We start from the raw sequence: 12,066 nt of genomic DNA on the forward strand, positions 1-12,066 counted from the left end.
GATCAGTTCCCCCTAAACCATAGCTTTTTCTGCAGAAAACAACGAATTATACTGTCCAGGCCACTGGCCAGCCGGGAAACCACCTTGTCCTGAAGGAGGAGTTCTGTCTATCCTTAGGAGACTAAGCCTCTCATGCTCTTAGCACCAAGGGCCCTAACTGGACCCTGTCCCCCTACTCTGTGCCTTGGAGACTCTTCCAGCTCTTCCCCCACAGCACACTCATCCTGCTCAAACCAGACCTTTGCCTAGGCTACTGGCCAATCCAGATGCCCTCTCCACTCCCCTGCAGTATCCAAGCCCCATCCTTTCAAGGCTCAGCTACTGTTCTGGTGCCTTCATGAACCTCTTACCACCATGGCCAGCCTTCACCAGCACTGCCTCCGACTTCCCTCAGCCAGGATGACCATATACAAAAAAAAATGAGACAGAGGCCTCCCTGGTGGCGCAGTGGTTGAGAGTCTGCCTGCCAGTGCAGGGGACACGGGTTCGTGCCCCGGTCCGGGAATATCCCACATGCCGCGGAGCGGCTGGGCCCGTGAGCCATGGCCGCTGAGCCTGCGCGTCCGGCGCCTGTGCTCTGCAAAGGGAGAGGCCGCAGCGGTGAGAGGCCCGCGTACCGCAAAAAAAAAAAAAAAAAGAGACATAAATTGACCAGGGAGTAGGTAACCTCCTTCCCAAGATGGCGACCATTAACTAATGTTTAGTATGTATATTCCTCTAGGGTGTTTTGTGTGTGTGTGTGTGTGTGTGTGTGTGTGTGTGTGTGTAACAACACATGCACAGAAGTAAATTTTAACACGAGATACTAAAACAAAATGGTCTCCCATAAGTATTATTCTTATATTTCACTTTTATTAAAAATATATAGGGAATCACTTTTCTGTCCGTCAAAACATACAGATCGAATTCACTCTTCTGAATTCTAATTCTTCCTAGAATTTCATGGAATATTTAACCCGTTGGAGGGCGGGAATATCCCTGCAAATAAAACCCCACATGGACCTGCGACCTGCCTGGCTAGAGGTGAAATTAGGAAGATTCCTGGACCCCTCCCAGTTCCCCCACGGGCCTCCTCCCCGAGTCAGTAGGTACACACAGCTCGGGAGGGGTGGCTGGAGGGCCGGGAGCAGGGTCGGAGGGAGCCCGCGATGCATCGCTAGCGGGCGCTCGCAACAGAAGCCAGCCTGGCCCATTAGTGCGCCGTTCTGGTCGGGGCGGAAGATCCTATCGCCCCCTGGCGACCACGCTGTGAGGCGGCATTGTGGGTCCCCGCCCGTCTGTCGAGCGTCCTGACTCCAGCCGCGCGTCACACGAGGCCGCGCCGCTGGGTCACCTACATCGACGGTTGGGACCCCAACGTCGCCCTCTGACTCTCGCTCGCCCCTCTCAGGCTCTCGAGACCCGCCTCTGCCCGCCTGCTCGGCCCTGTGCAGCATGCTGCCCGTAGGCCTCGAGGCTCCCCGCGCACTCACCCGGCGGCCTCTTCTGCGTCTGCTGCTCCTGCTGTGGCTGCTGCTGTGGCCGGTAACCCGCGCTCAGACCACGCAGGGAACCCCCAGCGCCTCGACCAGGCCGGACACCTCCAGCGCCCCAACAGCGCCGGGCTCCCCGAGAGCCTCGAGTCTGCATGAGCGCGCGCGGGCCCTGATGCGGGACTTCCGGCTCGTGGATGGGTGCGTCGGTGCTGTGTGCCGGCTGGTGGGGGCTGAACCCGCCCCTGGGAGGGAGAGGAAGGGCTAGTAGGAGGCTCCCTCACACCACCGCTTTCTCCTCCATCACCCCTGGCGCCTTCGTCCCCATTACCCCGTTGCCGGTGGAACGCCCTACCTAAGAACTCCTCAGGACTACTGTCTGTGTGAGGGAGGAGGTGGGCTGGGACAGAACAGGCCCAGGACCTGGAGGCCACGCCCCCTACTCTTACTTTGTCTTGACCCCCCCCCAGCAAGAACCACCTGCCCCTGTTCCTGAAACAGCATTTCCGGAACGAGCTACAGGAGGGCAACCTGCGCAATTTCAGCCTTGGCCAAACCAGCCTGGACAAGCTCAGGGATGGCCTCGTGGGTGCCCAGGTACCAGAGGGACACACTTAACGGCCGCTGGGGAACGTGGGGGCTACAGGAACCTGGGTAGACAGGCCTCTGACTATCAGAGGACACGCAGTCTGCCATCATGGGGCTGCTGGAGAGTGCAGGGGTGTTGGAGGTCAAAGCAGGCCAGAGGCATGGGTGCCCAGGTTCTGTGGAGACTCAAAGAAAGTGATCAGAAAATCCCTGGCGAGCGTGGGGGCTCTGAAACCACAAAGGATATGGTGGATTGCCTTTGGGGCATTCACATAGCACACGGACAAACGGCAGGTGAGGACGGGTGCTGCCGGTTAGGCTGCTGGCAGCAAGCTGAATAGTCCTCAAGGTACCACGGGGTCATGCAGTGCCGCACTCAGGGCCACTGACCCAGATGAGTACCTTGGGGGCTGAGGAGGAGTAGCAGGCCAAGGGCACTTGGAGTCCACCCTGATCTCATTCTGGACCCCTGGGCCAACCCCCAGTTCTGGTCAGCCTACGCACCATGCCACACCCAGGACCAGGATGCTGTGCGCCTCACGCTGGAGCAGATTGACCTCATTCGTCGCGTGTGTGCCTCCTACTCTGAACTGGAGCTTGTGACCTCAGCCAGAGGTGGGCTGGGGAATGGGAGGATAGTCAGGGCCTCACTCTGGTGGTTCTGGCCCTGGGCTCTGACCGCTTGATTCTCTGCCCTCTTCTAGGACTGAACAGCACTCGAAAGCTGGCTTGCCTTATTGGTGTGGAGGGTGGTCACTCACTAGACAGCAGCCTCTCTGTGCTGCGCAGTCTCTATCTGCTGGGAGTACGCTACCTGACACTCACCTTCACCTGCAACACGCCCTGGTGAGCAGTGCCTGGCCAGGGTGGAACGGTAGACACACGGTGGGGAAACTGCCAGAGAGATGAGGACAGAGGGGTCCACAGAGGGAGGCTGTGGGGTCTCAGCAGGTCCCTCACACTCCCAGAAAGCAGCTGGTCTGGATCCTCACGCTGTTCTGAGGTGGGATGGATGGACAGAGAGCCTGGAAGTCCAGGCTCTGTTGGCCAAGGTAGGGCCTGCTAGATTGCCTTCCTCTGGCTGTCCTTCAGGGCAGAGAGTTCCACCAAGTTTCAACACTTCTACACCAACATCAGTGGGTTGACAAGCTTTGGAGAGGTAAGGACTTCTTTTCCATATCCTACCCCACACGTTCCCTACAGATATGTGCATACATGTGCGTCCCTCCCGACCAACCCCCCTGCAAAAAAAAAAACACCCCACCTGTCCCTGCAGAAGGTGATAGGGGAAATGAACCGCCTGGGCATGATGGTGGACTTGTCCTACGGGTCAGACACCTTGGCGCGACAAGCCCTGAAGGTGTCAAGGGCCCCTGTGATCTTCTCCCACTCAGCTGCCAAGGCTGTGTGCAACAATATGCTGAATGTTCCCGATGACATCCTGCAACTTCTGGTGAGCAGCCACCCCAGCCCTCAAACCTGGGACTAGGCATGCTTCATCCAAAGATCCTTTTTTTAAAAAATATTTATTTATTTATTCACTTATTTGGTTGCTCTGGGTCTTTGTTGAGGCAGGCGGGTTCCTTAGTTGCAGCATGAGAACTCTTAGTTGTGGCATGCATGTGGGATCTAGTTCCCTGACCAGGGATCGAACCTGGGCCCCCTGCATTGGGAGTGAGGAGTCTTAACCACTGCGCCACTAGGGAAGTCCCTATCCAAAGACCCTTGACCCTGAACAAAGCTACCAGCCCAGGCCTCACTCACCCTTGGACCCAAGGCTGGTTAACCCTCCCCAATCTCTGAAACTCAAGGCCAAATCTGTTCCACCCAGGGGCCAAGAGAAGTGAAGCCTTACCCAACCCCTCAGGCAAGGAGTGAGCACTTACCCTATCAGGGCCCCCAGGGCATAGGTGGCAGACCATCGGGCCGGAAGTGCCAAGCTGAGTGTCCACTTGTTTATCCATGTAGAAGAAAAATGGTGGCATTGTGATGGTGTCGCTGTCCACGGGGGTGCTGCCGTGTAACCTGTTTGCTAACGTGTCCACTGTGGCAGGTGAGCCCCGCTTCGACTCCTTGTGCAGTTGTAGCTTGGCCTGTGGCCGCTAGGGCCCTCAGGACAGCTCTAGGCGTCTGGCGTACCTGCTGGGCCCTGGGCAGGCCTCCCAACAGCTCAGGGGAGCAGACACAGCTCTTCACTGCCCTGAACCCAGATCTAGGGATACAACCAGTGCTGTTGGGTTTTGGGGAGGCAATTGCCTCTGCCTCTGAGTCTCACGTTTGCTCCCACATCTCTGGAAAGGACAGGCAGAGCCCCACAACCAGGCTCTCAAGGAACCCAGAGGCATGGTGGCTCCTGGGCAGGAAAAGATCCAAAGGGGTTGGTGGCCCTGAGGTTCACTCTGGGTCCAGTGTCTAGCCTATAACCAGTTCAGAACTCACAATGGGCTGGGAGCTCTGTGGAGTCAGCTGTTATGTCCTGTAGTGCTGTGGGCAGGGGAATTGGCCACGCTGAGTTCCCCCAGACCAGGGCTGGTCCCAGGATCTAACTCTAGCCTCATGCTGCCCACCACAACCCTCACCCCCTAGATCACTTTGACCACATCAGAGCCGTCGCTGGATCTGAGTTCATCGGGATTAGCGGAAACTATGATGGGTCTGTCCGGTGAGTGTTTCCCCTGGGGTTTGTCCTGGGTGGGGGTTCAGTGGGGAGTCCTTTAGTCTCAGTTCCTTATCCCATGGTCCTCCCATCCTTCAGGCCTCCACCACAGACTCTGGTCTTCCAGCCCCCCTGACATCTCCCCACTCCCAGGACCTGTTTCCTGGACTTGCCCTGTCCTTCCTGTGGCCCAGTGGACCCATTCCCACTCCAAGCCATCACAGTTGTTAAGTACCCACCCCCTCACAGGAGACCCCATCTGCCCAGCACATGCTCCACTCCCAGCCCAGTAGATGTGCTGTGGACTGAGCATCTGCTCGTCAGGTAAATGTTGCAGAAGCCCAGTCTTCAAGGAGCTTCCAAAGTTCCATTCAGTATCCTGAAGAACACGGACCTTCATTTCCCGCATATAGCTGGGGCTAGTGTGACAGTGGGCCCTAGGCCAGGATCGGGTCCACAGTTAGCCAGCTGGTAGCCACACAGGTTCCCACAGGGGCTGGAGGACGTGTCCACATACCCGGTACTGATAGAGGAGTTGCTGAGGCGTGGCTGGAGGGAGGAAGAGCTGCAGGGTGTCCTTCGTGGAAACCTGCTACGGGTCTTCAGACACGTGGAACAGGTATGCTGGGCTGGGCAAAAAGATGGTTCAGTGTTTCAGCAGGTGGTGGGCATGGTGGGGTGGTGCTGGGGAAGCCACTGACTGCTGACTTTCATCCCCAGGTGAGAGAGGAAAACAGTGGCCAGAGCCCTGCGGAGGATGAATTTCCAAACAGGCAGGTGGGCAGGTCGTGCCACTCCCACCTGACTCAGCCTCAGAATGAACACCTGGCCACACACCGGGTGGGAAACAAGTGGCCAACCAATCAGGCCCTCCAGAGGCCCTCAAAAGCCTCCCCACACCTCGTCCTGGGGCTCATGGCTGCTGCCACCTTCTCAATCCTCATCCTATGGCTCTAGTGACCTGGCCAGTCCTCCAGAGGTCACTGTGTCAAAGTCTCACAAAGTTCCCCTCCTAGTGGTCCAGGCACAAACATAGGTATGCTGAGAATAAATATTTTGGGTACAGAGCCAGGTGTGAACGTCCTTCCTTCTTCACAGGCAGGGGGGTTGAGTCTGGTGGGCTCTTGGTTGGTGAGCCGGCTTATGTTCTAGCCCCAGCTGCTCAAGATGGGTGGTTCCCATTAGCCTCCAGCTTTGTCTTTCTCAGGAAAGGCAGAGGCATCTTACCTTATTATTCTAAAAGCCTGAGCCCACAGAAGAGCACTAAGGAATCAAGAGCAGAGTTGATCCCATCATGGAGTGTGACAGTGGTAGTTCCCAATCTCTCTGAAAGGTTTAAAATTTTTTTTTGTTTTTGTTTGTTTGTTTTTAAAGGGTGATACCTTTTGTAGCATAAACTAACTTGTTTGGAAGTGTCAAGAGAGGAAGCGTGAAAAGCTTTTAGATTTTTCAGGTAGGGTCCTCTTTTTTTTCTTAAACTGATTTTTCAATGGAGGTGGAGAAATCAGGTCTTGGAAAGAAAAAAAATAAAGGAACATAGTGCCATCTGCTCAGCTTACTACAGGCCTTCCATCTCGGACCACTTTCCTCTCCCAATCCACAAGGGTGGGCCAGAGCCAGATCGAAGGTCCTTCCATGGGAACTCGAAATTAGCAGAGAGACTACAGTGCCACGTATGACATAAATTGTGTCCATATATATGTGGGTCTGTCTTTGAATTCTGTTCCATTTATTTGGGCTATTTGTTTATTGTATTATCAATACTATAAAGTTTTAATCACGGCAACTTTATTTTTTCTAATTAATTTATTTTTGGCTGCATTGGGTCTTCGTTGCTGCACGCGGGCTTTCTCTAGTTGCGGCGAGCGGGGACTACTCTTCGTTGTGGTGCGCAGGCTTCTCATTGCGGTGGCTTCTCTTGTTGCGGAGCATGGGCTCTAGGCACGTGGGCTTCAGTAGTTGTGGCACGCGGACTCAGTAGTTGTGGCTCGCGGGCTGTAGAGCGCAGGCTCAGTAGTTGTAGCGCACGGGCTTAGCTGCTCCGCAGCATGTGGGATCTTCCCGGACCGGAGCTCAGTGTCGCCTGCATTGGTAGGCAGATTCTTAATCACTGAGCCACCAGGGAAGTCCCATCTCGGCAACTTTAAAACAAGTCTTGACATCAAATAGAGTGAGTCTTCCCACTTTAAGAGCATCATATCAGTAAATATTTGATCAGATAAGTAGATCCACAGTGAATGATATAAAATAAGAGATTTATTATAGGGATTAGACTTTATGCACATATAGGAGACAATGGAAGAGGCTGCTTGATCTGGTGTTGGGTATTAAATCTGTACAGGTAAGCTGGGCCAGAGTTAAAAAGGAGAGCTGGATGTGAGGTGGAGGAGAAGCTGAATGAACCCATAAGGACAAACTGGAAAAACTGGATATCCATTTGTGAAAAAGAAAAAGAATATTGACCCCTAGTTCACACCATATAGAATAAAACATACAAAATAAAATTATTTGAATATGTTATTGATCCAAATGCAAAAGATAAAAGTACAAAACTCTTAGAAAGGGACTTCCCTGGTGGTCCAGTGGCTAAGACTCAGCGCTCCCAATGCAGGGGGCCCGGCTTTGATTCCTGGTCAGGGAACTAGATCGCACATGCTGCAACTAAGAGTTCACTTGCCACAGCTTAAAAGATTACACATGCCGCAATGAAGATCCTGCACCAGCAATGAAGATGGTGAGTGCCGCAACTAAGACCCAGCACGCTCTTCAATAAGTGATGCTGGGAAAACTGGACAGCTACATGTAAAAGAATGAAATTATGAACACTAACACCATACACAAAAATAAACTCAAATGGATTAAAGACCTAAATGTGAGACCGGGCACTATAAAACTCTTAGAGGAAAACACAGGAAAAACACTCTTAGACATAAATCACAGCAAGATCTTTTTTGAACCACTTCCTTGAGCAATGGAAACAAAAATAAACAAATGGGACCTAATGAAACTTCAAAGCTTTTGCACAGCAAAGGAAACTATAAACAAGATGAAAAGACAACCCTCAGAATGGGAGAAAATATTTGCAAACGAATCAATGGACAAAGGATTAATCTCTAAAATATATAAACAGCTCATGCAGCTCAATATTAAAGAAACAAACACGCCAATCAAAAAATGGGCAGAAGACCTAAATAGACATTTCTCCAAGACATACAGATGGCCAAGAAGCACATGAAAAGCTGCTCAACATCACTAATTATTAGAGAAATGCAAATCAAAACTACAATGAGGTATCACCTCACACCAGTCAGAATGGGCATCATCAGAAAATCTACAAACAACAAATGCTGGAGAGGGTGTGGAGAAAAGGGAACCCTCTTGCACTGTTGGTGGGAATGTAAATTGATACAGCCACTATGGAGAACAGTATGGAGGTTCCTTAAAAAACTAAAAATAGAATTACCATATGACCCAGCAATCCCACTACTGGGCATATACCCTGAGAAAACCATAATTCAAAAAGACACATTCACCCCAGTGTTCATTGCAGCACTATTTACCGTAGCCAGGACATAGAAGCAACCTAAGTGTCCATCGACAGATGAATGGATAAAGAAGATGTTGCACATATATACGATGGAATATTACTCAGCCATAAAAAGAAACGAAACTGAGTTATTTGTAGTGAGGTGGATGGACCTAGAGTCTGTCATACAGAGTGAAGTAAGTCAGCAAGAGAAAAACAAATACCGTATGCTAACACATATATATGGAATCTAAAAAAATGGTTCTGATGAACCTAGGGGCAGGACAGGAATAAAGACGCAGACATAGAGAATGGAATTGAGGACACAGGGAGGGGGAAGGGTAAGCTGGGACGAAGTAAGAGAGTAGCATGGACATATATACACTACCAAATGTAAAATAGCTAGCTAGTGGGAAGCAGTTGCATAGCACAGGGATATTAGCTCGGTGCTTTGTGACCACCTAGAGGGGTGGGATAGGGAGGGTGGGAGGGAGACACAAGAGGGAGGAGATATGGGGATATATGTATACATATAGCTGATTCACTTTGTTATAAAGCAGAAACTAACACACCATTGTAAAGCAATTATACTCCAATAAAGATGTTAAAGGAAAAAAAAAAAAGACACATGCACCCCAATGTTCATTACAACACTATTTACAATAGCCAGGTCATGGAAGCAACCTAAATGCCCATCGACAGATGAATGGATAAAGAAGATGTGGTACATAGATACAATGGAATATTACTCAGCCATAAAAAGGAACGAAATTGGGTCATTTGTAGAGTCATGGATGGATCTAGAGACTGTCATACAGAGTGAAGTAAGAAAGAGAAAAACAAATATCACATATTAACACATATATGTGGAAGCTAGAAAAATGGTACAGATGATCCGGTTTGCAGGGCAGAAATAGTGACACAGATGTAGAGAGCAAACGTATGGACACCAAGGGGGAAAAGTAGCAGGGGGGATGGTGGTGGTGGGATGAATTGGGAGATTGGGATTGACATACATACACTAATATGTATAACATAGATAACAAATAACCTACGTATAAAAATAAATAAAATAAAATTCAAAAAAAGATGTTAAAAAAAAGACCCAGCGTGGACAAATAAATAAATAAATACTAAAAAAAGAAAATGAAAAGGTAGTCAACCTTACTAGTCCCTAAGGAGATGCAAAATAAAACTCACAAAAAAGGATAACTAAAATTCAACAGATGAACAATACCAAGCGTTTGTAAGGGTGTGGAGCAGCAGGTATTCTCTCATACCCTGCTGGTGGCAGTGTAAACTGATAAAAACTGCATTGAAAAAAGAGTTTGACATTATTTACTAAAGTTAAAGACACATATACCCAAGGATTTAAATTTTTTTTTCCCTAAAGACCCAGCAGAGGATCTTCCCTGGTGATTCAGTGGGTAAGACTCTGCGCTCCCAATGCAGGGGGCCCAGGTTCAATCCCTGGTTGGGGAACTGGATCCTACATGCATGCCACAACTGAGTTCGCATGCCACAGCTAAGAGCCTGCATGCTGCAACGATAATCTGGCATAGCCTGCATAAATAAATAAGTAAATTAATTAATTAATTAAATTAAAAATAAAGACCCAACAGAAATGCCTGCACACATGTGCACTGAAAGACATGAACAAATATATTTACAGAAGAGCTATTTTTAATAATTTCAAATTGAAAATAACCTAACAATAGAGAAATCAATGGTGCTATGTTAACTCCATGGAAGAGTACACAGCAATGAAAAAGAACAAATTACAGTCACACGCCACAGCTTGTGAGAATCTTACAAAATAATCTTGAGTGAAAGAAGCAAGATATAAAATAATACCTATCATATTATTCCATTTCTATAAAGTACAAAAACAAGCCAAACGGATCTATGATGTTAAAAGTCTGTTTAAGGGTATCCTCGGGAGGTAATGACTGGAAGGGGGCATGAGGAAGGGCCTCAGGATTGTTGGTAAAGTGCTCTTTCTTGATCTGGGTGCTGGTTACCTGGTGTGTTCATTTTGTGAACTATATACTGTATATTATTATGGTGTGTGAATATTTGGCCGCTGTTACACAGTCGTCATTGGAAGCAGAAGTTCTGTTGAGGTATTCCTCACAACCAATAATCAATTTTTATAAATGTTCCAAGTATACTTGACCAAAAGAAGGAATTTTCCAATTGTTGTATGTAGAACTATATACATGTCCATTAGGTCACCATCATTAATTATGTTATTAAAATCTTTTATATCTTGCTGGGGTTTTTTTTGTGATTTTTTTGACCTATTTGTAAGCATGACAGTTGTGGTGAAATCTTCCACTGTGATGGTGTATGTATCAGTTTCTCCCTATAGTTCTAGCAATTTATATTTATTGAAGTGAAATTCACATACCATAAAATTAACCATTTTAAAGTGAATAATTCAGTGGCATTTAGTACATTCACAATGTTGAACAACCACCACTTCTATCTAGTTCCAAAATATTTCAGTCACCCTAAAAGGAGACCCTCTACCCATTAAGCAGTTGCTCCCCATCCTTCTCTTTCCCCCTAACCACCAATCTGCTTTCTGTCTCTATGGATTTCCCTATCCTGGATATTTCTTACAAATGGAATCATATAATAGGTGACCTTTGTATCTGGCTTCCTACAGTTAGCATAATGTTGTCAAGGTTCATTCATGTTGTACTTTTTCTCCATTTTTATTTTACTCTTTTTCTGGAATTCCTATTGTGCAGATATTAGAACTTGTTTTTCTATCCTCCCATATCTCTTTTCTGTTTTCTCTTTCTTTGTTTTTTATTTCTTCTTTTGGGAGAATTCCTTAACTTGGTCTTTCCAATTTATTGATTCATTCTCGATTATAACTTTATGGTATTAGATCACCTATTGTGTTGTTTCAATTATTGTGGTAATTTTAATATATGGTCCCATGTGCTTCTCCCATCCAAAGATGGGTTCCATGTCTGCCCACCCCTTGAATCTGGGCTTTGTAACGCTTGACCAGTGAAATATGGCAAAAGTGATGCTGTGCCCATTTCCAGGCGTAGGCCCAGAGAACTGTCCTGCTTCTTGGGATGCTTACTCATGGACTGTAGCCACTATACTATGAGGAAGCCAAGCAGTCCAGGGAGAGGTCCACATGCAGAGGACCCAGCCCCTGGTCCACAGCCCCACTGAGCTCTTAGCCAATAACAATTTGCTGGTAATGTAAGTGAATCATCTTTTTTTTTTTTTTTTAGGTCACGCCCCGCTGCTTGTGAGATCTTAGTTCCTGGACCAGGGACTGAACCCGGGTCCCTGGCAGTGGAAGCAGGAGTCCTAACCACTCAACGGCAAGGGAATTCCCATGAATCATCTTGAAAGTGAATCCTCCAGTCCTAACTGATGCCATGTGGAATAGAGATGAGCTTACTCAACTTACTGATTTGTGAGCAAATAAATATTTTTGTTGATTGTTGCTTTAAGCCACTGTTTTGGGGTAATTTGTTATGAAGCCATAGATCACTGGAATAATTATATTTTTCTCTACCTTATATTTCTGCTTGTTCTTTTTTATATTTTCATGTTTCATATTGCTAATATTCTCCCTTATCTTTTGTAATATGTTTATTAGGCTAATTTTGAATTTTTCATCCATGTATTCTAATCATTTTCCTGATAGATGTTTTCTTTTGAAATGTCTGTTCTTCTAAATGGTACAGGCTATTTGACCAGTCAATAGTATGGGGGAAGTTGTATCCTAGCTACAGAGTCCCCCAGAGTCTAAGGTTCAGTTGTGCTGTAGTGGCCTGTCTTCCACACAG

The 12,066-nt window shown here is 48.0% G+C and overlaps 1 protein-coding gene across 1 annotated transcript; it reads left to right on the plus strand.

The window, feature by feature from the left end:
• The first annotated feature begins 1,276 nt into the window (after positions 1-1,276).
• Positions 1,277-6,781, plus strand: DPEP3 (dipeptidase 3). The gene is made up of 10 exons (XM_004273436.3): positions 1,277-1,673; positions 1,943-2,069; positions 2,546-2,675; positions 2,765-2,906; positions 3,153-3,219; positions 3,337-3,513; positions 4,029-4,113; positions 4,647-4,722; positions 5,200-5,335; positions 5,437-6,781. The coding sequence occupies exons 1-10, from the start codon at positions 1,435-1,437 to the stop codon at positions 5,671-5,673; spliced, it is 1,416 nt and encodes a 471-aa protein (XP_004273484.1). The 5' UTR covers positions 1,277-1,434; the 3' UTR covers positions 5,674-6,781.
• The last annotated feature ends 5,285 nt before the right edge of the window (positions 6,782-12,066 follow it).

This window comes from Orcinus orca, chromosome 20 (assembly GCF_937001465.1).
Source record: "Orcinus orca chromosome 20, mOrcOrc1.1, whole genome shotgun sequence".
Classification (NCBI taxonomy): Eukaryota; Metazoa; Chordata; class Mammalia; order Artiodactyla; family Delphinidae; genus Orcinus; species Orcinus orca.